The sequence below is a fragment of the Oncorhynchus mykiss genome, chromosome 14 (genome assembly GCF_013265735.2).
Source record: "Oncorhynchus mykiss isolate Arlee chromosome 14, USDA_OmykA_1.1, whole genome shotgun sequence".
Classification (NCBI taxonomy): Eukaryota; Metazoa; Chordata; class Actinopteri; order Salmoniformes; family Salmonidae; genus Oncorhynchus; species Oncorhynchus mykiss.
In genome coordinates, this window is record NC_048578.1 from 11,115,706 (window position 1) to 11,142,392 (window position 26,687).

General features: G+C 39.6%; 1 protein-coding gene across 1 annotated transcript; it reads left to right on the plus strand.

Moving 5' to 3' along the window:
• Positions 1-67: 67 nt before the first annotated feature.
• LOC110488792 (NLR family CARD domain-containing protein 3) lies at positions 68-24,055 on the plus strand. The gene is given in 10 exon segments (XM_021561181.2): positions 68-189; positions 4,026-4,136; positions 6,335-6,407; positions 12,402-12,627; positions 15,913-16,345; positions 16,347-17,711; positions 18,061-18,234; positions 18,385-18,558; positions 18,699-18,745; positions 23,203-24,055. Coding segments are annotated over 10 exon segments (2,790 nt in total). The 5' UTR covers positions 68-148; the 3' UTR covers positions 23,349-24,055.
• Positions 24,056-26,687: the final 2,632 nt, after the last annotated feature.

The following is a 26,687-nucleotide window of genomic DNA, read 5'->3' on the forward strand; positions in this document are numbered from 1 at the left end:
CCCGACTCTAATATGTACAGACAGACTTGTTGTACAGGTTAAACAAGTTCAACCAAAGAATGCTAGGAGCAGTGATGTACGTCACATTAGAGAATTGTTTAGTACATTGGAAAAACAACCACTCTTCTACACCCATCAGAGGAACAAGATGGACAGTTCAGAGGACAAAGGGGAAGAAACACAGCACAAGTAAGAAATTACTCTGTGTGTGTGTGTGTGTGTGTGTGTGTGTGTGTGTGTGTGTGTGTGTGTGTGTGTGTGTGTGTGTGTGTGTGTGTGTGTGTGTGTGTGTGTGTGTGTGTGTGTGTGTGTGTGTGTGTGTGTGTGTGTGTGTGTGTGTGTGTGCATCTGAATATGTACGTCTACATTTTTACATAGGTGCATAGAAATTAAGCTTGTTAGGTTTAGAGTTATTTAAGTGTCTGAAAAGAATAAACAAATTCATTTCCTGGATCGTTAAAATCGCATTGGTGTAATATATTATGGCAGCAGGAAGCCTAGCGGTTAGAGCGTTGGGCCAGTAACCGAACGGCTGCTAGATCATATCCCTGAGCTGACAAGGTAAAAATCTGTTGTTCTGCCCCTGTTCCTAGGCCATCATTGTAAATAAGAATTTGTTCTAAACTGACTTGCCTAGGAAAATAAAACCATATGTATTTTACATGAAGGTGTAGGGGGATACAGTTGGTAACCTTCAGGTAGGACATTTTACAAAGATCCCCATATTAGTTACACTGAAATGTCTCAATTACACTACATTTAACCTTTCTAAATCCACCCTGAATCCCCCCTTCTGATGGGATCAATATCCTCATTTTTGTGGCATTAAAACAATCCTATCGCTACCTCATAAAACCAATTCCAAAATTGATTACCAAATCCAAACTTGAATGATCTTTTGATCTCAAATGATTGTCTTCCTGCTTTGAGATACCAATTTCACCCTAGCACTGTTGCAACGCATTATACACTAGATATACAAAAATATGTGGACACCCCTTCAAATTCAGTGGATTCGGCTATTTCAGAGATGGCGTCTAATGGTAGATTAAGAGACTTGGTAACCCTAAAAGACTAGTTGGAAATACCATTAAGATTTAGAGACATCCCATTTCCTCAAAGGTGAGAATGTCTGTCAGCTCCTATAATCATCCCAAGATGTTTTGTAATTATCACAAATAAAAAATAAGCTCAACTACTGCATTTCTATACAATTTCAATATTCTATAACACAAAACACCCAAAAACGTGTACATGGCACACACAAACGCCTGTAACATATTTCCATTTAAAAATATATATTATTATGAATGTGTACCTGGAAGGGGGGAAATACGATAAATGATTCATCACAGCACCAGCTCCAGTCAGCCTACGCACATGTTACATATTTTGGATACGAAAAGGAGACAAAAATATTCCTGACCTGCGCTGTACTGCAAAGTGTCAAGATGACTGTGAACTGATCAAATCAAATTTGAACAAATCTAATTTTATTTACACATGCGCCAAATACAACAGGTGTAGACCATACAGTGAAATGCTTACTTACGAGCCCCTAACCAACAATGCTTGTTTAAAAAAATACAAATAAGAATAAGAAATAGAAGTAGCAAGTAATTAAAGAGCAGCAGTAAAATAACAATAGCTAGACTACATATAGGGGGTACCGGTACAGAGTCAATGTGCGGGGGAACTGGTTAGTCGAGGTAATTGAGGTAATATGTACACTATCAGTCAAAAGTTTTAGAACACCTACCCATTCAAGGGTTTTTCTTCATTTGTACTATTTTATACATTGTAGAATAATGATGAAGACATCAACACTGTGAAATAACACATGGAATCATGTAGTAACCAAAAAAGTGTTAAACAAATCAAAATATTTTTTACATTTGAGATTCTTCAAATAGCCACCCTTTGCCTTGATGACAGACGTGCACACTCTTGGCATTATCTCAACCAGCTTCATGAGGTAGTCACCTGGAATGCATTTCAATTAACAGGTGTGCCTTCTTAAAAGTTAATTTGTTAGAATTTCTTTCCTTCTTTCCTTCAGTTGTGTTGTGACATGGTAGGGGTGGTATACAGAAAATAGCCTTATTTGGTAAAAGACCAAGTCCATATTATGGCAAGAACAGCTCAAATAAGCGATGAGAAATAACAGTTCATCATTACTTTACATGAAGGTCAGTCTATCGCGAAAATGTCAAGAACTTTGAAAGTCTCTTCAAGTGCAGTCACAAAAAACATCAAGCGCTATGATGAAACTGGCTCTCATGAGGACCACCACAGGAATGGAAGACCCAGAGTTACCTCTGCTGCAGAGGATAAGTTCATTAGAATTACCAGCCTCAGAAATTGCAGCCCAAATAAATGCTTCACAAAGTTCAAGTAACAGACACATCTCAACATCAACTGTTCAGAGGAGACTGTGTGAATCAGGTCTTCACGGTCTAATTGCTACAAAAAACACAACTGATGGACACCAATAATAAGAAGAGACTTGCTTTGGCCAAGAAACATGAGCAATGGACATTAGACCAGTGGAAATGTATCGTTTGGTCTGGAGTCCAAATTGGAGACTTTTATTTCCAACCGCCGTGTCTTTGTGTGGGTAAACGGATGATATCTGCATGTGTATTTCCCACCGTAAAGCATGGAGGAGGAGGTGTGATGGTGTGGGGTTGCTTTGCTGGTGACACTGTCTGTGATTTATTTAGAATTCAAGGCACACTTAACCAGCATGGTTACCACAGCATTCTGCAGTGATACGCCATCCCATCTGGTTTGGGCTTAGTGGTACTATCATTTGTTTTTCAACAGGACAATGATCCAAAACACCTCCAGGCTGTGGAAGGGCTATTTACCAAGAAGGAGAGTGATGGAGTGCTGCATCAGATGACCTGCCCTCCACAATCCCCTGACCTCAACCAAATTGAGATGGTTCGGGATGAGTTGGACCACAGAGTGAAGGAAAAGCCACCAACAAGTGCTAAGCATATGTGGGAACTCCTTCAAGACTGTTGGAAAGCATTCCAGGTGAAGCTGGTTGAGAGAATGCCAAGAGTGTGCAAAGCTGACATCAAGGCAAAGGATGGCTATTTGAAGAATCTCAAATATAAAATATATTTTGATTTAACACTTTTTTGGTTACTACATGATTCCATATGTGCTATTTCATAGTTTTGATGTCTTCACTATTATTCTACAATGTAGAACATAGTCAAAATAAATAAAGACCCTTGAATGAGTTGGTGTCCTAAAACTTTTTACCGGTAGTGTACATGTAGGTAGAGTTATTAAAGTGACTACGCTTAGATAACAACAGAGAGTAGCAGTGGAGTAAAAGAGAGGGGGAGGGGAGGGGGGCAAATGGTCTGAGGGTCTGGGTAGCAATTTGATTAGATGTGTAAGAGTCTTATAGCTTGGCGGTAGAAGCTGTTTAGAAGCCTCTTGGACCTAGACATGGCGCTCGGGTACCGCTTGCCGTGCAGTAGTAGAGAGAACAGTCTATGACTAGGGTGGCTGGAGTGTTTGACCATTTTTAGGGCCTTCCTCTGACACAGCCTTGTATAGAGGTCTTGGATGGCAGGAAGCTTGGCCCCAGTGATGTACTGGACCGTACGCACCACCCTCTGTAGTGCCTTGCGGTCGGAGGCTGAGCAGTTGCCATACCAGGCAGTGATACAACCAGTCAGGATTGACAGATTGACTGGGAAATGATATTTCATCTCAGAGATTGGCTGTAATGTGGTGTTGCCAGGCGGATTAGATATGAGTGTGGCGCAGCAGTAGTTTCACGGTCTCCCTAACACAAGTGGTAAGGGATCAAATCTCACCCCACCTATGACTTTTATGCTGTATCTCCCCCTATAACCCCTTTCAAAATATCAAAATAAATTGAAAGGGAAAATAGACAGAAACAGGGTAACGTTTCCCCCTTTTTATCAAGCATGTAGTGTTCCAAACTTGTTTAGAAATAACAAAGTATTCTTAGTAACTGTTATATCTGTGTGTTAAAGCCCAGTCCACCAGGAGAGAACAGACTCACCTGTACCCAGCTGTACGTCCATGCAGAGTGATCATTCTATGGAATTTCCATTACAATTTAGAGACTTCCCAACTGCTCAAAGGTAAGAATGTCTGACAGCTCCTATAATCCACCCTCCATCTTTCCCACCCCCCACATCTAAACTTTGGAAATGATTTAAGACTCCTCTCTGTCTATGGAATCACAAAGCACACAACTTGGATACTTTTTATCTGAACAAATTGTTGCTGTTGATATTATGCTAATTGTATGAATTAGGAAGTAATTATCAACTATTTCCTCTAGAAAGTTACGCTCTCATTTATTTTTTGTGTCTGTCTGTTTACAATGTCAGGTTGTAATATTCTCTATAGTTTTTTAACCATTAGAAGCATATATGCATGACACACACAATCAATTGGTCTGGAAATTAAAAACAATAGGTCAGTTCCACGTAACTCATGTAACCTATCATATTATGTTATTTTAGTGTTTACAAACTCCATTGGTCAGTGTAACATACAGTCACAATCTATTGGTTGGTCTTTCTACAACTGATTGACCAATCACCCTCAGCAAATCACCAGGGAGTTACATTTGAATCCCTTTTCCCATTCACTGTGTTGGTGGTGCTCATAAAATTGAGTAGTAGCAGCGCACCCACTCTGGAAATGTGATGTACTTGTCGTAAAAGGATATCTCTAAAAATGAACAAACTCAAAATGGGTACTTTGTTTAATGAATAAATTCATGTGAATTTTTGTATTTCAGAATGTAGGCATACTTCATATTTTATAGCACATAATAGGGAGATTAATGATACCAAGATGTTGAGCAATGGACATTGGGTCTTACAGGAGGTATATACCTTATATACTGTACCTTATAGGTCTAAAAAGGGCCTAAAATGGTTTGTGATAAAAATGTCAAAAGCCTATCAAACATCCTTCCTCCCAATGAAGTTTATATGTAAGAATTGGCAGATCCATTTTTGGGCCTTTCTGGCGTGGAATTGCCCAGGAGATTTACTAGGGCGTCGAGAAAACAGTAGGGTTTTTACATGCTACGACACTGGAAGCCTAAGTCTTTGCTGGTGTGAGCAGAGTACAAGCCCCTGTTCTACTTTACTCTATACCTTTCAGACCATCAGTACGGTTGAAAGTATGAATTATAGTTTATCACAACATCATCTAGCGGCAACCAGAGGTTACTGACGTAACCCCGGTTCTATGAACCAGACACACATTTTCTCTTGCCACCCCTAGTTCGGGAAACCCTGGTTTGGATACAAGCATTATGAAACCTCTAACACAATAAATTAATTTGACTTGGTGTTTTATTCTGTCAGACTGCCAGCTTTAATTTGAGGGTATTTTCCTCCATATCGGGTGAACCGTTTAGAAATTACAGCACTTTCTGTACATAGCCCCCCCCCCCCCCCCCCCCCCCCCCATTTTAGGGGACTACAAGTATTTAGACAAATTCACTTCTGTGTATTAAAGTACTCAAAAGTTGAGTATTTGTTCACATATTCCGAGCACAAAATGATTATACCAAGCTTGTGACTACAAGCTTGTTGGATGCTTTTGCTGTTTGTTTTGGTTGTGTTAGGGATTATTTCGACCCAATAGAAATGAATGGTAAATAATGTACTGTGTCATTCTGGAGTCAATTTGATTGTGAATAAGAATATGTTTCTAAGTACTTCTACATGAATGTGGATGATAACAGGATTACGGATAATGCTTAATGAATCATGAATAATGATGAGTGAGAAAGTTACTGTAATGGTGAGAGGGTGGCATGTCTGGTGTGATATTTGTGCATCTATAACTTTCTCACTCGTCATTATCCAAGGTTAATTCAGGACTATTTTAACACTCATATAAGTGAATTTGGCCCAATACTTTTGGTCCCCTAAAATGGGGGGACTGTGTGCAAAAAGTGCTGTAATTTTAAAATGGTTCACCATATATGGATGAATACACCCTCAAATTAAAGATGACAGCCTGGACATTAACCTCATAGTCTTTGTATCATTTCAAATCCCAAGCGCAGGAGGACAGAGCCAAAACAACAACGACAAATCCTCACTGTCCCAATACTTTTGGAGCTCACTGTATTTGGTGAAATTATTCATTTTGTGTGTGGTTTCCTTTAAACAAGGGTGGCCCAACTTAGCCCTTTGGCTCAATTTACTCCAATCTCCCTGCGCCTAGTTTCATTGAAATTCTTTGGCACGTATCATGCTCTTTGTGTCCGGCATAGTTTGTCAAAATGAACGTAATGTTTTTCTTCCAGATATCAACAGGAGAGATTAAAGTCAGAGATTCCCAGTTATCAGAGTCAAACAGATCTGTCCTTCATATTTAAGGTGAGTTGGCTTCTTTCTTTGCACATACTGTGGTGGTTCCAACTCCTGTCATCTCTGATATTAAATCTTGGTTGGGAGTTGTCGTGACGTGACTATCATTAATGTAATGAATGCTATTCATCGAATAATTACCTACTACATTTAATTATTACTCTATTAAATGAATCATGTGACAATGAACTCATTAGGAATTTGGGGCACCACAGGAAGAGTTTATTCAATGAGTTACTTTTTCCCGAATTAACTCAAGAACATATTGATTTCATACCAGTCATCAATTAATCATTTTCTCATATCAATCTCATTCTGAATGTCGTTGACTTCATGAATCTGCACAAACCCTAACCCGAATCTAATCTAGATGAATCTAGTTAAAAAAACGAGTTAAAAACAAGTTTATTTACTAACTAACGAAATATTCACACAGAAATACATAAACACACACACACGGTATAGGATATTGATTACTAACATAATGCAATGAAAATGCAATGAAAACAGTCCCTAGTGGACTAACCCAATATGATGGCTTGTTACACAATGGAAAGGTGTGGGGAAAGATAAAGAGCGAGAGAGACAAAGACTTTTGGACATTTGGAAACGACGCTTCCTGTAAATAGGAATATTTAGCACCCTAACAACTGCTCATTCGCATTAGAAATGCTACATACATTTACGCGTAGATGTCTTTCTCTGTCGTCTCTCTGTTGAAACCACTCGATCCGTCTATGGGAAGTAGCTCGATGTAAGTCTCTCAATGCAAGTCTCTGGCAAGTCTCACCATGAGATCATGGCGCCGACAGAGATGGTCGCCTCACTTTGCGTTCTTAGGAAACGATGCAGTATTTTGTTTTTTTATGTATTATTTCTTACACTGTTACCCCAGGAAATCTTAAGTCTTATTACATACAGCCGGGAAGAACTATTGGATATAAGAGCAACGTCAACTTACCAACATTACGACCAGGAATATGACTTTCCCGAAGTGGATCCTCTGTTTGGACCACCACCAGGTTATATAAATCAAAATATGTGACCTTAATGAACCTCTATAGGATGACTGGAAACAGTCGCTTTTTGGTCAACTCTGTTCCATTCTATGCAATTACACATGCTGCGCTGTTCATTAGTCTCTTCATTCACAGGACAATTGATAATATCGTCAAACATCAGACTATTGTTAATGTAACATTGTCTTTAGGCTTTGTCTCTACTATTATAGGCCTATGTGTGAAATTTGTTTCGATATAGTTTAGGTTTCGATGTGCCATTGCCAGATGGCAGACAACTGTCGGGTGAAGGCAGGGGTAAAAAAAAATGACATGTCCACGTAAATCTGCTTATAACACAAACTCTATGATATCGAAATGAAAACAACGTTAGTGTGTTAATTAAAAATGGACTTATTTAGAAAAGGTCGAGGACGGAGGGAGACATGCCTTTAAAAAATGGAACAGATGTTGTCATTTTAAATTCCTATGATGTCAAAATTAGGGTTTAACATATTTTTTAAACTTTTATTTAACCTTTATTTAACTAGGCAAGTCAGTTAAGAACAAATTCTCATTTACAATGACGGCCTACCCCGGCCAAGCTTGGACAATGCTGGGCCAATTGTGCGCCACCCTATGGGACTCCCAATCACAGCCGGATGTGTTACAGGGTGATCAAATTAAGATCGTACATACGGAGAGTTCGCGGTTTCTAAAAGGATGTTTTTGACTGTTTTTGTAGCCTTCCCACTGGGAAAACCATGCCATTTCCACATGGAGAATTTGTAAATATTTGCTACATCAATGAGATTCCAACCTATTTTCCACTCAAAAAGACAGCCAAAAGTTTGTTGAATTCCCAGTTCTTTCAACCACCTAAAAGCTCAACCAAATTCCAATGGAAAATGTATGTCTGTTTTTTAGTTTTCACCTAAATGTCTGATCACTGCACTTTCAACCATTTAAAAGCCCAGCGAAGTTCAAATAGGAATAAGTCAGATATTTTATTTATACAACAGCTTAATGTATTATCACTGCGCTTCATCTAATAGCACAACCAAATGACCTGGATTGCTGTTCAGATTACATTAAAGAACATTGCTGTTTGAAATTCTGTGCAGATTATTGTAGCGATTGTGAAGATTTCCACAGACCTGCGACCCTGAACATGCACCCTTTCTATGATTACATAAGAAGACATTCATTGTTACAGTAACCTCAAAATTTGGACATGGATGTGTTACTAATTTTAAGGTTGAATAAATACTGTTACATTAGTTTGTAAGATATCCTTAACATTAAGCTCTATATTGCCTTACAAAAGTTATATTGAATTGTGTTTGGTTGTCAACGAAACCAAATATCAACATTTGAAGGACCTGTTACTTCTGCTTGGACAGCTCCATCTGTGTCACTGAGTCTTGCTTTAAATCCAGTTTGTCTACAAATTAATAATTTATATATTGGATTCACATCTCCATTTCAACCAAAACTATAAGTTAAAGAACAGGACTAAATCAAACCAAATCAAACTTTAAAATAAATAAATACAGTTTGATTTGTTTTAATCCTATTCTTTGGTTGAGATGGAGATGTGAATCCGACATATTTATTATTAACTTGTAGATTCCATTTGGAATAAACAAAAGCTTGAAACCCTAGGCCTATATGTATCATCTGTTTTTAGTTGAATCCTGGGCTGAATTGAATTGAATTGCTGAATTGAAACAATAGTGTTAATAAAGGAAATCTGAGGAAAACACTACTGAAATTCTATCAACACACCTCCTGTGCTACACTCGCAACACAGACCCTGGATCATTGCTTCTCTCCCTTCTGGGACGGCTACAAGGCCCTCCCTCGCCCTCCCTTTGGCAAATCAGATCATTCCTTCATTCTGCTCCTCCCCACCTATAGGCAGAAACTTAAACAGGATGCTTTAAGATTGTTTTAATCACATTTGAATGTTCCGGGTCCCCTCTGAGAATAGTATCGATGTAGATACTGACTCAGTGGCTGGGTTCATCAGGAAGTGGATGGAGGATGTTGTTCCCACTGTGACGATTAGAACTTATCCAAACCAAAAACTGTGGATAGATGGCAGTATTCATGCAAATCTGATAGTTGGAACCACCTCATTTAACCATCGCAAGGTGACTGAAAGTGTGCAAACAGCTACGACCTCCGTAAGGACATCAAAGAGGCAAAACGACAGTACTCAGACACGAGACATATGGGACTCCAGAGAATCACGGATTATAAAGACTTCCTGTTTCACTGTGGTATTATGAGATGACACACAGACTAAAGTCCCTTAATCATCCATCAAAATGGGAAAGGTCAGAGAACACACAAATGAAGACACAACATTTTGTTGACCTTCTCAAATCAGGCAATGGCTATATAAAGATAGCTACATGCCTGTAACTACCCATCTCCACTATTAGGGCAATTATTAAGAAATTGTAAACAACTGGAGCTGTGAAGAACCTGCCTGGAAGAGGAGGCAAGTGTTTTTTGCCCCCACGCACAGATTGTTCAAGTGGTAAAAAAATCTCCAAGGATCATAGTTGGAGGATTGCAGAAGTTGGTTACATCTTGGGGTCACCAAGTCTCCAAAACTACAATTAGACACCAACTCCATGCCAACATGTTATTTGGAAGGGTAGCCATAAGAATGACTCTGCCGTCACCAAACCACAAATGTAAGCACATGGAGTTTGCTAAATGTCATTGGAACTTGGATTGGAACCAGGTACTATGGTCTGGTGGGACTAAAATATAGCTTTTTAGCAACAAACAACCGGTAGATATGGTGTAAAAAGACCCATGGTCATGCTGAAAATAACCTAATCCCCACTGTGAAGTATGGTAGTGGATCTGTGATGTTGTGGAGCTGTTTTACTTCCAAAGGCCTTGTGAACATCGTTAGGATAGATTGCATCATGGACTCCATCAAGTACCAGGAGAGTTTAGGCCAAAACCTGTCTGCCTCTACAAGGAGGCTAAAACTGGGTCGTTGTTGGATCTTCCAGCAGGACAAAGTACCAAAGTAATACCTCCAAATCTATACTTAAAATTGTTCACTGACCATAGAATCAAGCTTTTGCAATGTCCATCCCAGGACCATGACTTAAACCCCATTGAAAACCTGTGGGGTGAGCTGAAGAGTTCACAAGCGAGGAACAAGGACTCTGAAGGATCTGGAGAGTTTCTGTATGGAGGAATGGTCTCAGATCCCTTCCTATGGATTCTCCCACCTCATCAAACATTAAAGGAGACGACAGAGATTTTATCTTGGCAAAGGGAGGATGCACAAAGTACTAAATGCAGAGGTGCCAATAATTGTGACATGCATGTTCTTTTTTTTCTCCCCAATTTCGTGGTATCCAATTGGTAGTAGTTACAGTTTTGTCTCATCGCTGCAACTCCCGTACCGAATCGGAAGAGGCGAAGGTTGAGAGCCATGCGTCCTCCAAAACAAAACCCAACTTAGCCGCACTGCTTCTTGACACAACGCACATTCAACCCTGAAGCCAGCCGCACCAATGTGTCAGAGGATACACTGTACACCTGGCGACCTGGTCAGCGTACACTGTGCCCGGCCTGCCACAGGAGTCGCTAGTGTGCGATGAGACAAGGATATCCCTGCCGGCCAAACCCTCCCTAACCCGGACGACGCTGAGCCAATTGTGCGTCACCCCATGGACCTCCCGGTCACGGCCGGCTGCGACAGAGCCTGGGCTCGAACCCAGAATCTCTGGTGGCACAGCCTTAGACCACTGCGCCACCTGGGAGGCGACATGCATGTTTTTGGATAAAATTATTTAACTCAATTAAAGTTTAGGTTCATATGATATTTTGAGTGTAATATCAAGCTGATAAACAACAGCCTTTTTTGTTCATATTTAACTAGGGTTCCATTAATTCAGCAGGGCACTGTACTGTCTTTACACACCATTATATTGTATGTATATTTATATACATTATATGTATAAAGTATATATTTATATTCCGGTCTCTGACATTGCCTGTGCTGATATTTCTTAATTTTTCTGGATTGTGTGTATTGTTTAAACATATATTTATTGATAGGTACAGTTTTACTGATATATAATTGCTAACGTATGTTTACATTTCATTTGCTCTGTTGAACCTACCCTTTGGAATGACTTCGATACCAACAGTGAATCTATTAAGTAAAGACTTTTCAACAATCATTCTCAGGATAGAACATTGATTATAGACAGTGACAAATATCAAAGGGACTTGGTTCAAAACCCTGGATGGGAGACGGAAGGAATAGCTGTAGATAGATCAACTCTCCAGTAGGAGGTGCTGCCCACATTGAAGATCTGATGTTGTTTCAACGGTACAAATTCACCATATTTTACGTTAGTCTATGTTAAAAATTGGTTACCATGAAGACATAACCCTCAAAACAGGTTGATTACTTTGAAAAAAATCGGATGTATTTTGAACATAGATTTCAATACATCAACAAATTACGTTGAAACGACGTTGATATAGCCAGTTTATGCCCAGTGGGTTAGTTCATGTTTTATCCATGCCCCCATTCTGCAGAATGCTCCTGAGGAAGTATATTGCTGGTGGGGTTCATTTAAAAATGAAATAATAATCTGGACACTTCTATAACATAGAGATTTGGTTTTTAAAAAAGCATTGTCCTTTGAATTTTTTCTTGATAATTATTTTGGGTAATTTTGGATGCTGATTTCAAACGTATGCCTAACATCCTTCCCCAAAGGACCTTTCTATGGATTTCAGTTGAGGAAGATCCAAAACATCACAATTATATATTTTTTTAACAAATTCAAATGGAATGCCCCAATATTTAAAACAGTTATTGTCTTCTCTTTTCTATTTAGTCATTCTAGCTAGTCATTCTAATTTTGGGCAACTTTTCTCACTGTTTTGTATTGCATAGCGAAAATATCACCCTTAGTGTTGGTTATAATGAAACAATTATTGTCTGTTTCAGTCGCTTGAAGACAACATCATCACTTTTGTGAAGAGAGAACTGAAGAGATTCAAGAACATTTTGAGTCCAGATCTTCCAGAATGCATTGAGAATCAGGAGGATGAAGAATTAGTGGATGCCAAAGAAGTGAGGCAGGACAGCAGTGCCAGAGAGGGGGCTCTGAAGATCACACTGCAAATTCTGAGGAACATGGACCAGCAGGAGCTCGCTGACACACTGGAGAAAAGTAAGGGTTCTCTGATAATCTTTACAATCTTTTATGCCCACAGGGCAGACACTTTCATTACAGGAATCATGAGGATAATGCACTTAACTATTTGACCAAATTATGGTTTTAGCTGTCCAAACATATTAAGTTTTGATTGAGGTGACAATGTAGAATGTGCTCTTTATAAGTTTATAGGCACCCTTTAAAAAAATGTACGATCCATGATCTTGGCTGTCTAACTGATGACTGTGGCCGTTGACTTCTGATTAGCCAAAGGATCATTATAGATAGGTATAACAGAGAAATTGTGCAAAAATCTAAAGAATCTAATTTTATCAGGCCCATGGGTTGCCGGTTATGTCACCATTTTCATTGTTTTATTTTATGTAAAAAATTATATATTTTTGTGTGGGTCAATTCTGACCAGCCCACCCAACAAAAAATGGTCTAGCCCATTTGGCAATTTCCAGAATTGCCAGATGGTCAATCCGCCCCTGCTTTTGATACAGGATGCAGGGATGCTTATTAAAACTATCACCTGTGATAAAGTGAAGGGAGCTATGGTAGACGGCATCCAAAAGTTTAAGAGTAGTGGCTACACCATTCCGATAAACGGTGTCACTGTAGTCAAGAACTGGCAGGAAAGTTGAATGTACAATCTTCCTCATGCTGTTCAGGGAGAGGCATGATATATTTCTATAAAAGAAGCCCACTTTAAATCCCAGCTCCTTAACTAGCTCTGTACTGGTTTTAAACTGCAAATTATTATCAATCCAAAAGCACAGATATTTACTGTATAGGTGGGAATCTGCTCAATGAAAGAACCATCCAATGCATAAATGCGTAAGCCTTCTGAAATATTTCTATGAGAATTCGAGAACAGCATACATTTAGTTTTTCCCGCATTAAGTACCAATTTTAAATCAACAAGGACTTTCTGCAAGGCAACAAAATCAGATTGCAGCTCCAACATAGCCTTGTCAGCCTGGTTGAGGTCCATTTTTTGAAAACTTCTGAATGAGTAGAGATTGAGACAGCATACAGGAGATCAGCAAGACAAGAGACACCAATCAAATGTAATGACATATTTCAACCCTTACCTGGACAAGACAAAGGTATCAGAACTGTGCTGACAAAGGGAGTTGCTGGCATTGGAAAAACAGTCTCTGTGCAGAAGTTCATTCTAGATTGGGCTGAAGGAAAAGGACACCAGGATGTCGAGTTGATATTCTCACTGCCTTTCAGGGAGCTAAATTTGATGACGTCGAAAAAATGGAGTTTGATGGAACTTCTTCATCACGTTTTCACAGAAACCAAAGAATCTGGAATAACAGATTATGAAATGTACAACGTTCTGTTTGTTTTTGATGGTCTGGATGAGTGCCGACTTCCTCTAGACTTCCAAAACAATAACAACTGCTGTGATGTCACAGAGTCAACCTCAGTGGACGTGTTGCTGACAAACCTCATCAAGGGGAATCTGCTCCCATCTGCACAACTGTGAATAATTCAGATTTAGCATAGATAGACAGCAATTCAGACAATTTGCTAAGAGCAATTGGGAGGGCTGAGGGATAGCGACAAACTCCCACTAACGTTAGTTGGGCATTATTACCAAGGCCCACATTTAGGACAAGACATTTAAAAGCCTAGGCGTCCCGCTAGCGGGATAACTTCCGGTGAAACTGGAGGGCGCGCATTTCAAATAAAAACAATTATGGATCTTAAACATTTAGGTACATATAAGTGTCTTATATTGGTTGAAATCTTAAATTCTAACTGCACTGTCCGATTTACAGTAGCTATTGCAGCGAAAACATGCCATGCGATTGTTTGAGGACGTCGCCCCGCATCAAAATATTTTTCCACCAGCATAGGTTTCATAAATTCACAAATAGCGATTAAATATTCACTTACTTTTCTTCCTCTGATTTGTCATCTGAAGGGTATAATGGTCCAATTCAGAGGATGGTCTCTCAAAGAAAAACAATTCCGGTTGGTTTTTCTTTGGATTTTCTCCTATCATATCTATTGTGTTATATTCTCCTACATTATTTTAACATTTCTACAAAATTCAAAGTGTTTACTTTCCAATGGTACCAATTATATGCATATCCTGGCTTCAAGGGCCTGAGCAACAGGCAGTTTACTTTGGGCACGTCATTCAGGTGGAGATTGAGAAAAAAAGGGGCCTTCCCCTAAGAAGTTAAATTGCTTGTGGACATAGGTGGTAATACACACAGCAACATTCAAGTTGTCCTTTATGAATATGGCGACACCCCCACCTCTGCTGTCTCTGTCAAATAAATAAACATTATATCCATTTAGAGACATATCAGAGTCTGGCACATACTTTTTTTAACCAAGTCTCAGTAATTATCAAAATGTCCACTTTAATTTGAGAAGCCAGAATTCCAAAAAGTTACATTTTCGAAATCAAACTTCTGACATTTACATGAATCAGTCCAAGGCCACAGCTTGCGGGATTTCAGATCCGCTGAGTTTCTAACACAAACATGCTATGTTCAGTAGGCAGTGGTGTAAAGTACTTAAGTAACATACTTTAAACTACTACTTAAGGTGTTTTTTGGGGTATCGGTACTTTACTTTACTATTTATATTTTTGACAACTTTTACTTTTACTTCACTACATTCCTTAAGAAAATACTTTTTACTCCATACATTTTTCCCTGACACCCAAAAGTACTCGTTACATTTTGAATGCGTAGCAGCACAGGAAAATGGTCCAATTCACACACTTATCAACAGAACGTCCCTGGTCAACCCTACTGCCTCTGATCTGACGGACTCATTAAACACACCTGCCTTTCTCCATAAACGTAAAAAATTATTAAATGGTGCCGTCTGGTTTGCTTAATATAACGAATTTGAATTTATTTATAATTTTACTTTTACTTTTGATACTTAAGTATATTTTAGCAATTAAATTTACTTTTGATACTTAAGTATATTTACAACCAAATACTTTTAGACTTTTACTCAAGTAGTATTTTACTGGGTGACTTTTACTTGAGTCCTTTTCTATTAAGGTATCTTTACTTTTGCTCAAGTATGACAATTGGATTGATACCCCATCACTTTTGATCTACTTTTTTCATGTTAGCACTCAGAATCCAAGCCCCTCTCCTGTTTGGGTGCAGGCCGTCTCTTTTTAGGAACTGTGGTCGCTCCCAAAACAAATAGAAATTGTCAATAAAATTCAACACTTTTTCAGAGATGAGTCCTGATTTTATCCAAGGTACAGTACATTAATACATATACTTGTGTATTTTGCATTTTCAGGTGTTTTGGGTGAACTTGCTCTGTGTCAACATAAACTCAAATCTAACCTGAAGAAGAAGTGTGAGGATGTGTTTGAGGGAATAGCAAAACAAGGAAACCAGACACCTCTCAATAGGATCTATACAGAGCTCTACATCACAGAGGGTGGAAGTGGAGAGATCAATAATGAACATGAGGTGAGAAAGATTGAGACAGCATACAGGAGATCAGCAAGACAAGAGACACCAATCAAATGTAATGACATATTTCAACCCTTACCTGGACAAGACAAAGGTATCAGAACTGTGCTGACAAAGGGAGTCGCTGGCATTGGAAAAACAGTCTCTGTGCAGAAGTTCATTCTAGATTGGGCTGAAGGAAAAGAACACCAGGATGTCGAGTTGATATTCTCACTGCCTTTCAGGGAGCTAAATTTGATGAAGTCGAAAAAAACGTAGTTTGATGGAACTTCTTCATCACGTTTTCATGGAAACCAAAGAATCTGGAATAACAGATTATGAAAAGTACAACGTTCTGTTTGTTTTTGATGGTCTGGATGAGTGCCGACTTCCTCTAGACTTCCAAAACAATAACAACTGCTGTGATGTCACAGAGTCAACCTCAGTGGACGTGTTGCTGACAAACCTCATCAAGGGGAATCTGCTCCCATCTGCACAACTGTGGATAACCTCCCGACCTGCAGCTGCCAATAACATCCCTCCTGAGTGTGTTGACAGGGTGACAGAGGTACGAGGGTTCAAAAACACACAGAAAGAGGAATACTTCAGGAAGAGAATCAATGATCAGAACCTGGCCAGCAAAATCATCTCACACATTAAGTCATCAAGGAGCCTCTATATCATGTGCCACATACCAGTGTTCAGTTGTATTTCAGCCACTGTTCTAGAGAGAATACTTGGTCAATCTCAAAGTGGAGAGATGCCCAAGACACTGACCCAAATGTACTCACACTTCATGGTCTTCAACAAGCTAATCAAAAACCTGAAATATTCTAAAGATGCAGAGAAAAGTGAGACATCTGATGAAGAGATCATTATGAACCTGGGGAGGCTGGCCTATGAACAACTGGAAAAGGGCAATCTGATCTTCTATGAAGAAGACCTAAGAGAGTGTGGCATTGATGTCACAGAAGCTTCAGTGTACTCAGGAGTGTGTACACAGATCTTCAGAGAGGAGTGTGGGTTGTACCAGAAGAAGGTGTACTGCTTTGTACATCTGAGCATTCAGGAGTTTCTGTCAGCGTTGTATGTGTTTCTCACATTCACCAATAACAATGTTAATCTTATGGACAAACAGCAAACCACCTCCAAAGAACCTCAGATATGTAAAGATACACCTGCAACCATCCTGCACAAGAGTGCAGTGGACAAGGCCTTACAGAGTGACAATGGACACCTGGACCTGTTCCTCCGCTTCCTTCTTGGTCTCTCAATGGAGTCCAATCAGTCTCTCCTACGAGGCCTACTGACACAGACAGGAAGCTGCTCACAGACCAATGAAGAAACAGTTGAGTACATTAAAGAGAAGATCAAGGAAAATCCCTCTCCAGAGAGATGCATCAATCTGTTCCACTGTCTAAACGAGCTAAATGATCAATCTCTAGTTAAGGAGATCCAAGCTTACCTGAGTTCAGGAAGCATGTCCAAACAAGAACTCTCACCTGCACAGTGGTCAGCTCTGGTCTTTGTGTTGCTGACCTCAGAAGAGGAGTTAGATGTGTTTGACCTGAGGAAATACTCTAGATCAGAGGAAGGTCTCCTGAGATTGCTGCCAGTGGTCAAAGCCTCCACAACAGCGCTGTAAGAATTTACCTCTTTTGTCAAACAGAAAAGACTTATACCAAAAAATAATTTTATTGGCCATGGTTTTATTTATGTCAGCTTAAAAATGAATTATATTCACTGAAGTATGCTACATGTATTAATGAGGAAGTTACACAAAACATACATTTGGCTATTTAGAAGTAACATTTACATTAACTATTCTTAATGTATACTATTATTAGCTATTATTAGCCTATAGTCACTATAACCTTGACACTAACTTTGTTTTGTTAATCTAACATTTTTTGGATCTTGTATAAGTTGCCACAGTAAAACATACAGAAGAGCAAAACTTCTTATATGTTTTATATATATTATATTTTAGGCTAAATGGGTGCAACCTGACAGAGAGATGTTGTAATGCATTGGCTTTAGCTCTCAGCTCGAACTCCTCACACCTGAGAGAGTTGGACCTGAGTAGCAATGACCTGCAGGATTCAGGAGTGAAGCTGCTCTCTGCTGGACTGGGGAGTCCACACTGTAAACTGGAGACACTAAGGTGAGTCCCTACAGGGTGTGGGAAATATTTTCAAACGGGGACATGTTTTATGATTTTTAGATGAACTGCTTCGGGCTTAACAATACGAAACTTCATCTTAAGAGACCAAATGTTGAGTAATATCTGAGAGGAAAGTTTCTGCCTCATCAGGTTGTCATTCTGTGGAGTCACAGAGGAAGGTTGTGCTTCACTGGCATCAGCTCTGAGGTCAAACCCTTCACACCTGGTAGAGCTGGACCTCAGCTACAATCACCCAGGAGACTTAGGTGTGGAATCGTTGTCTGCTGAACTGGAGGATACACACTGCAAACTGGAAAAACTCAGGTATAAGGCAGCAAAATAATTACTTTTTTAGTGTTCACCATGGATAAGGTTTGATACCAGTTTGATATGTGGAGAGTTTGTTTCTCTTATGATCTCAGAGCTCTTACCATGATTGTCATGACATTTTTTCTTTCCTACAGTGTGGACAATGATGCAGAGTACTGGCTAAAATCTGGCCTGAAGAAATGTAAGTCAGTCACTTTTAAGAATAGGCCACATTTTTTGTATGAAGGGCCCTATACAGTTTGAAGATTGTTCAGCTTGATGACATTGCTATATTGCTTTTTTTTCTATACAAGGCTCTGGATTCCTCAAATCCTTTCTAACAACCAGTGGATAATTAAGTGACAATGCCAGATAAGCTGTGGTTTATAGAATATATTGCCACAAGTGTTGCAAACCATACCAATATATCCTATAAACCAATGCTTTGAGGGCATTATACTTTTTATACAGTGGTTACCAACACATTCAAATAATGATTTCGATATTTTCGTGAAAAACATTATTTTGATAAATGTATTCATACTATTACATCCTTCCACGAGGATATAGTCCCGACACATCTGGTCATCCATTCTATTTCTGAGGTTGCTAGCCAAGCCCTACAGGTTCCCCTCTTTCTCAATGTTAGAGACCATTAATTGAATATTTAAGTAATATAAAATGCATGTGGATGAGGTTCGTTTCCCATCCATTGTGGACTACCCTGTCAAGCAGCAGACGGTTGATTTTGCCAACGTAGTTAGCTAGAAAAGGTCAGCAAGCTAGCTAGAAACTGTGTAAAGTTGCATAGACAAACATAGATTGTGAACTTCGTTTCTAGCTAACACTATCCCCCTATTCAACGTGGTTTTAACCAATCACCATCCAGGATTAGACCCACCCTTTGTATAACCACTGCCTAGAGATAAAGGTTAAATACAATAACGGTCCATTGCAGCTTTTTTAAAATCTCAATATCAAATCCTGTTGGGGTAACGCCTAAGACCTTACTGTGATTGTCTTCAATTAAAATGGTCAACAAGAAACATAAATAGCTTCTTAGCAAAGAACAATTTCTCAAGCAAGATTTTTGCTAGGACTGTCTGGGAGATGTCTGAGTGGGAAGGGGAAAACTGAAAACTAGCTGTTATTGGCAGAGAGGTTTGGAACTCTCTTATTGGTCTATTAACTGATGTCACCAGGCTTGCCAAAACTCCATCCCACTGAAAGAGACTGGAATTGCAGGTGGTGTTTTCAAACAGCTCTTACACTAAAATGGCTCGATCATCAGTTTCACAATTTCACAATATTATTCTAACCTCATAGTGTGGAAATATACACTGAGTGTACAAAACATTAGAAACACCTGGTCTTTCCATGATATAGACTGACCAGGTGAATCCAGATGAAAGCTATGATCCATTGATTTCCCTTGTTAAATCCACTTGGTGTCCCTAATGTTTTGTACACTCAGTATATATAAAACACAGAAAATCACGTGTTTGACTGCACTGGGCCTTTAATTGAGTTTAAAGTGAAAGAACACAGAATGAAAACTACATCTGGATTTTTTAAACCTTCCGTTCTCGACTCGACGTGTCATACATGAATAATACACCATATATAGGCATAATCTTTTCCTGGCAGAGAAACTAATCCTTACATTCTATGCATGAAAAATGTTGTTTATGTTAGCTGTGGGACACAATTTTGTGAGTCTGTGTATTGCGATATTGTGCTGTATTGAGATGTATCCCTTAGTTGTGGATTATTCTGGTGGGTGGCAACGGAAAATAACCCTAACCATGTGTCCTGCATCACCAAATACATTTTCCCCATCAACAAAGGCATATCTAGTATATCTATAATCTCTAGGAACACCATTTACCAGTCGTAAGGTTACATGTGTTCCTCGCTACCAGATAAACGTTTGAATCTAGCTGTTGTCCTAACCGCACTATAGTCCTGCTGTGTAGACTAGATTACGTGGTAGAAAGTGCGTCGTAAAATGTGCATGGCCTAATGGGAGCGCACTGTCTAATTTAGCAGGCATTAGTGATGGGAAGTTCAACTCTTTTTATTGAAACAGATTTTTTTAATTTAAATTAAACATTTTTAAAACAACGAAACTTTCAAATTATTTAATTCAGTAATGCCCAGAGCGCGCAGGACCCCCTGCCCGCGAACGATTAACTAAAACCTCAAAAGAGTCATGATACTACAAGACTCTCGTTCGCCATAGGTGATCTATTGGAGCTGTAATTTGTGAATGAGACTAACAAAAGTGTGCTTCAGACAATGTACATTTGTGATGACTAAGCCTACAAATAAGAGTATTTCTTGATACCTTTGAAACGAAGTCTATTTGCGGCCGCAATAGGACTAGATTGTGAACGAACCTTGGCGGAATGACTTGACTGCTGCGATGGAGAGAAGCAGATATCGTTTGCGAACTGCAGCAGCCCAACCAAACAATTTGTTCTCGAGTTCGAGTTTGTTGAGCAGACGCGGGCTTTGTAGACTATGTTTTGGTTGTACAAAGTTGTGTCCATCGATAACATTCAATAATCAATTAACTATACTGAACAAAAATATAAACGTAACATGTAAATTGTTGGATCCATGAGCTGAAATGAAAGATCCCAGAAATGTTTCATATGCACAAAAAGCTTATTTCTCTCAAATGTTAAGCACAAATTTGCTAACATCCAGGTTAGTGAGCATTTCTCCTTTGTCAATATAATCCATCCACCTGACACGTGTGGCATATCAAGAAGCTGATTAAACAGCATGATCATTACACAGGTGCACCTTGTCCTGGGGACAATAAAATACCACTTTAAAATGTGCAGTTTTGTCACACAACACAATGCCACAGATGTCTCACGTTTTGAGCCTCCTCCATAAGGGCCTCCAACGTCGTTTTAGAGAATTTGGCAGTACGTCCAACCGGCCTCACAACCGCAGACCACGTGTAACTATGCCAGCCCAGGACCTCCACATCCATCGTCTTCACCTGCGGCATCGTCTGAGACCAGCCAACCGGACAGCTGTTGAAACTGTGGGTTTAAACAACCAAAGAATTTCTGCTGTCAGAAACCGGCTCAGGAAGCTCATCTGCGTGCTCGTCGTCCTCATCAGGGTCTAGACCTGACTGCAGTTCAGCATAACTGACTTCAGTGGAAGAATTCTCACCTTCGATGTCCACTGCCTTGCTCGAGAAGTGTGCTCTTCACAGATGAATCCTGGTTACCACTGGACCGGGCAGATGGCAGACGTGTGCATGGGGTTGTGTGGGCAAGTGGTTTGCTGATGACAACTTTGTAAACAGAGTGCCCCATGGTGGCGGTTGGGAAATGGTAAGGGCAGGCATTAGCTAGTGGGCGGCAGGTAGCCTAATGGGTGGAAGGTAGCCTAGTGGCCAATAACTGGAAGGTTGCTGGATCAAATCCCTGAGCTGACAAGGTCAAATCTGTCATTCTGCCTCTGAACAAGGCAGTTAACCAACTGTTCCCCGATAGGCTGTTATTGTAAATACGATTTTGTTCTTAACTGACTTTCTTAGTTAAATAAATAAAAGCTACAGACAACAAATACAATTACATATCAATGGGAATTTGAATGCACAGAGATCCTGAGGCCCATTGTCGTTCCATTCATCCGCCACAATCACCTCATATTGCAGCATGATAATGCACGGCCCGATGTCGCAAGGATCTGTACGCAAATCCTGGAATCTGAAAATGTCCCAGTTCTTCCATGGCCTGCATACTCACCAGACACGTCATCCATTGAGCATGTTTGGGATGCTTTGTGTCGACGTGTACGACAGCGTGTTCCAGTTCCCGCCAATATCCATCAACTGCACACAGCCATTGAAGAGGAGTGGGACAACATTATACAGGCCACAATCAACAGCCTGATCAACTCTTTGCAAAGGAGATGTATCACACTGCACGAGGCAAATGGTGGTCACACCAGATACTGACTGTTTTTCTGATCCACGCCCTACCTTCTTTTTTTAAGATGTCTGTAACCAATAGATGCATATCTGTATTCCCATTCATGTGAAATCCATAGATTAGGATGAATAAATAACAAATGTATTTAAATTGAATTTATTTAAATTGACTGATTTCCTTATATGAACTGTAACTCAGTAAAAGCTTAGAAATTGTTGCATGTTGCATTTATATCTTTGTTCAGTGTACAAATGATTTACAAATTAGTATGGCAAGCTTCTAACTTACTGTTGTGAATGTGAATAAATGAAAGCAGTGCATTGCATTCTGTTTGGGGTGCATTCTGTTCAAAGGAATTTAGAACTTGATCAATGCTGCTTGCTGTGTCAGGTTACCATGACAACAGTCACAACAACAGGGTCAAAGTTGAATGTCTCTTGCTTAGTTGCCGGCAAATCAATGGCAATATAAACGGTGAATGCCGACAAGAAAGAGGTTAAGATGGAGCGGTTTGAAAAGAGTGCATTCCAACATTGGCCAATTGTTTTTACAGGCAACATACTGTGAATCCTATGTGAAATAAGTATTGGTTTGCCTTAGAAGACTTGTTCCTTATGAGCAGAAATACTTTTTGATGGGGTTCAAAGAGTTGGTGTTAAGAAGGTTCATCTTGTGATATTTTTGTCTCCCTCATCAGATACATGTGAGCTGACACTGGAACCGAACACAGCACACAAACTGTTAACTCTATCCAAGGGGAACAGAAAGATTACATGGGGGAAAGAGCAGCCGTATCCTGATCACCCAGCGAGATTTGAGTGTTACCCGCAGGTTCTGTGTTGAGAGGGTCTGACTGGGCGCTGTTACTGGGAGGTAGAGTGGAGTGGGTTTGGGGCTTATATTGGAGTGGCATACAAAGGAATCTGCAGGAAAGGAACGGAAAATGATTCTATCCTAGGCCATAACCGTATGTCCTGGACAATGCGGTGCGCTGAAGATCATTACATTGCCCGGCATAGTAATAAGACCATTACAATACCCGTTCCCTCAGTCTACTCATACAGAGTAGGGGTATATCTGGACTGGCCGGCCGGCACTCTGTCCTTCTACAGTGTCTGCTCTGGCACACTGACCCACCTGTATACATTCCACGCTACATTCACTGAGGCCCTCTACCCAGGATTTAGGGTTTGGAATGGTGAATCTTCTCTTTCAATTTAGCAGATGAAATACCCAGCAAGGGTTTTTGGGGGATTTCGAACTACAGTACCAGTCAAAAGTTTGGACACACCTACTCATTCAACGGGTTTTCTTTATTTTTACTATTTCCTACAGAATAATAGTGAAGACATGAAAACTATGAGATAACATACAGTGTATATTGTCACGTCTACTCCCGCACCTCTTCTCCGGCGCTCTAAGTCGCCAGGTTATTCATTATTACGCACACCTGCCACCATCGTTACCCGCACCTGAGGCTCATGAGACTCACCTGGACTCCATCACCTTCCTGATGACCTCCCCTATATCTGTCACTCCCTTTGGTTCTTTCCCCAGATGTTATTGACTCTGTTTCTTTGTTTCATGTCTGTGTGCTACTGTAAGAGTAATATATATATATATATATATATATATATATATATATATATATATATATATATATATATATATATATATATATATATATATATATATCTATATCTATATATATATATATATATATATATATGCATATATGCCTATATTAATAGGCATATATTAATATATTAATTATATTAATGTCCCCTATTAACACTTTTTAAACTTCTGGTGCCAGAGAGAATGACATAAGAATGTAGTCAAGACGACTAGCTTGATTGAGCCTCTGCCATGTATATCTCACTGGGTCTGGGTATTTAAGCCTTCATATATCCACTAGTTTCAAAATTTCCATGACATTTGTGAATTCCTGAAGTGCCTGAGGGTGATAGTTTGTAGTGTGATTTCCTTTATGGTCCATATAGGTATTTAAAACTGTATTATAATCTCCTACCATAATAATAGAGTCTTGTATTGCTTGTAGGGTTGATCAATTATTATATATATTCTAAAAGAATCGTGGATCATTATTATTTAGACTGTAAAGGTTAATGAGCCATATCTGTTTATTAATGAGCCATATCTGTTTATTAATGAGCTATATCTGTTTATTAATGAGCTATATCTGTTTATTAATGAGCCATATCTGTTTATTAATGAGCCATATCTGTTTATTAATGAGCCATATCTGTTTTTTAATGAGCCATATCTGTTTATTAATGAGCCATATCTGTTTATTAATGAGCCATATCTGTTTTTTAATGAGCCATATCTGTTTATTAATGAGCCATATCTGTTTATTAATGAGCCATATCTGTTTATTAATGAGCTATATCTGTTTATTAATGAGCCATATCTGTTTATGGTCCAATAACATCTACCTTGAGGATCTGTTTGGACAATTTGCACATTCGGATAAAAATGACTGTTGATACATATCATCACCCCTTTAGAGTTTCCTTTTGTGTTTATTTAACCCCCAGTCATTTCCCACACAACTTCATCTAAAATTGTTGACTGAGTTTCCTGTAAATAATAGATATTATATTCCTTATAATCAAGCCAGGTACATACTGATTGTCTTTTCTTATTATCTGCCAAGCCATTACAATTATAACTAGCTATACTTATTTCACCATTTACCATAATGATATACACGTTTCAAATGTATTTATCACAATATATGTTTGTACATTTACCATTAAAAAGTACCATAGTGATTGAGTGTCCATAAAGCTGTACCATGATATTTCCATTGGTACTAAGTAACCCTCCGATCCTGTAGAGGTTAACCAGTGTCAAGTTCTAGGTGATGGAGATCAGATCCACCCCCTTCCCCTGAAACACAAACACACTGGTCCCCCTTTGTGACCATTTTCCAAAGCATCTGTGTGCAGTCAGACCTTTGATTATTTTGTGCCACCAAGATGGCGTAGCAGTGTAGTCGTGTTTTGTTTGTCCTCTCGTGTACTTTTGTATTTTTCGTATTTTTTGTATATAAAAAAATATATATATTTTCGATTTTTAATTCGATTATACCTTCCGGTATAATCTGCATCTGGTTTGGATTCTCTGTCGACGTGGCGCCCCGCCGCACCACCACGTCTGGTCTGCCGATGAATACTCCATCCGCTGTGCCTTCAACCGGCCTCCGTCTGAGAAGACCCCCGGGCTACTAACTTTAAACGCCATGTCGCCCCGTGCTAGTGTAGTGGCGGCTTCCCTGTTCGATCTACTGCTGCCCCCTGGACACTATGATCACTTGTCTACCTGGCTGATTCCTGCTGGACTGTCCATTAATCACGGTACTCCATTCTGTTTATTTATGTTTTATCTGTCGGCCCCAGCCGCGAATTCAGGCTCTCTGTGTAGTTAATCCTCTGCCTAGTCATCGCCATTTTACCTGCTGTTGTTGTGTTAGCTGACTAGCTGTTGTTGTCTCACCTGTTGTTTTAGCTAGCTCTCCCAATCAAGACCTGAGATTACTTTATGCCTTGCTGTATGTCTCTCTCAAATATCAATATGCCTTGTATACCGTTGTTCAGGTTAGTTATCATTGTTTTAGTTTACAATGGAGCCCGTAGTTCCACTCCTCATACCTCTGATACCTCCTTTGTCTCACTTCCCACAAATGCGGTGACCTCACCCATTATAACCAGCATATCCAGAGATACAACCTCTCTTATCATCACCCAGTGCCTGGGCTTACCTCCGCTGTACCCGCACCCCACCATACCTCTGTCTGCACATTATGCCCTGAATATATTCTACCACGCCCATAAATCTGCTCCTTTTATTCCTTGTCCCCAACGCTCTAGGCGACCAGTTTTGATAGCTTTTAGCCGCACCCTCATCCTACTCCTTCTCTGTTCCTCAGGTGATGTGGAGGTAAACCCAGGCTCTGCATGTCCCCAGGCACCCTCATTTGTTGACTTCTGTGATTGGTTTCATGCATGTCAACATCAGAAGCCTCCTCCCTAAGTTTGTTTTACTCACTGCTTTAGCACACTCTGCCAACCCTGATGTCCTTGCCGTGTCTGAATACTGGCTTAGGAAGGCCACCAAAAATTCTGAGATTTCCATACCCAACTATAACACTTTCCG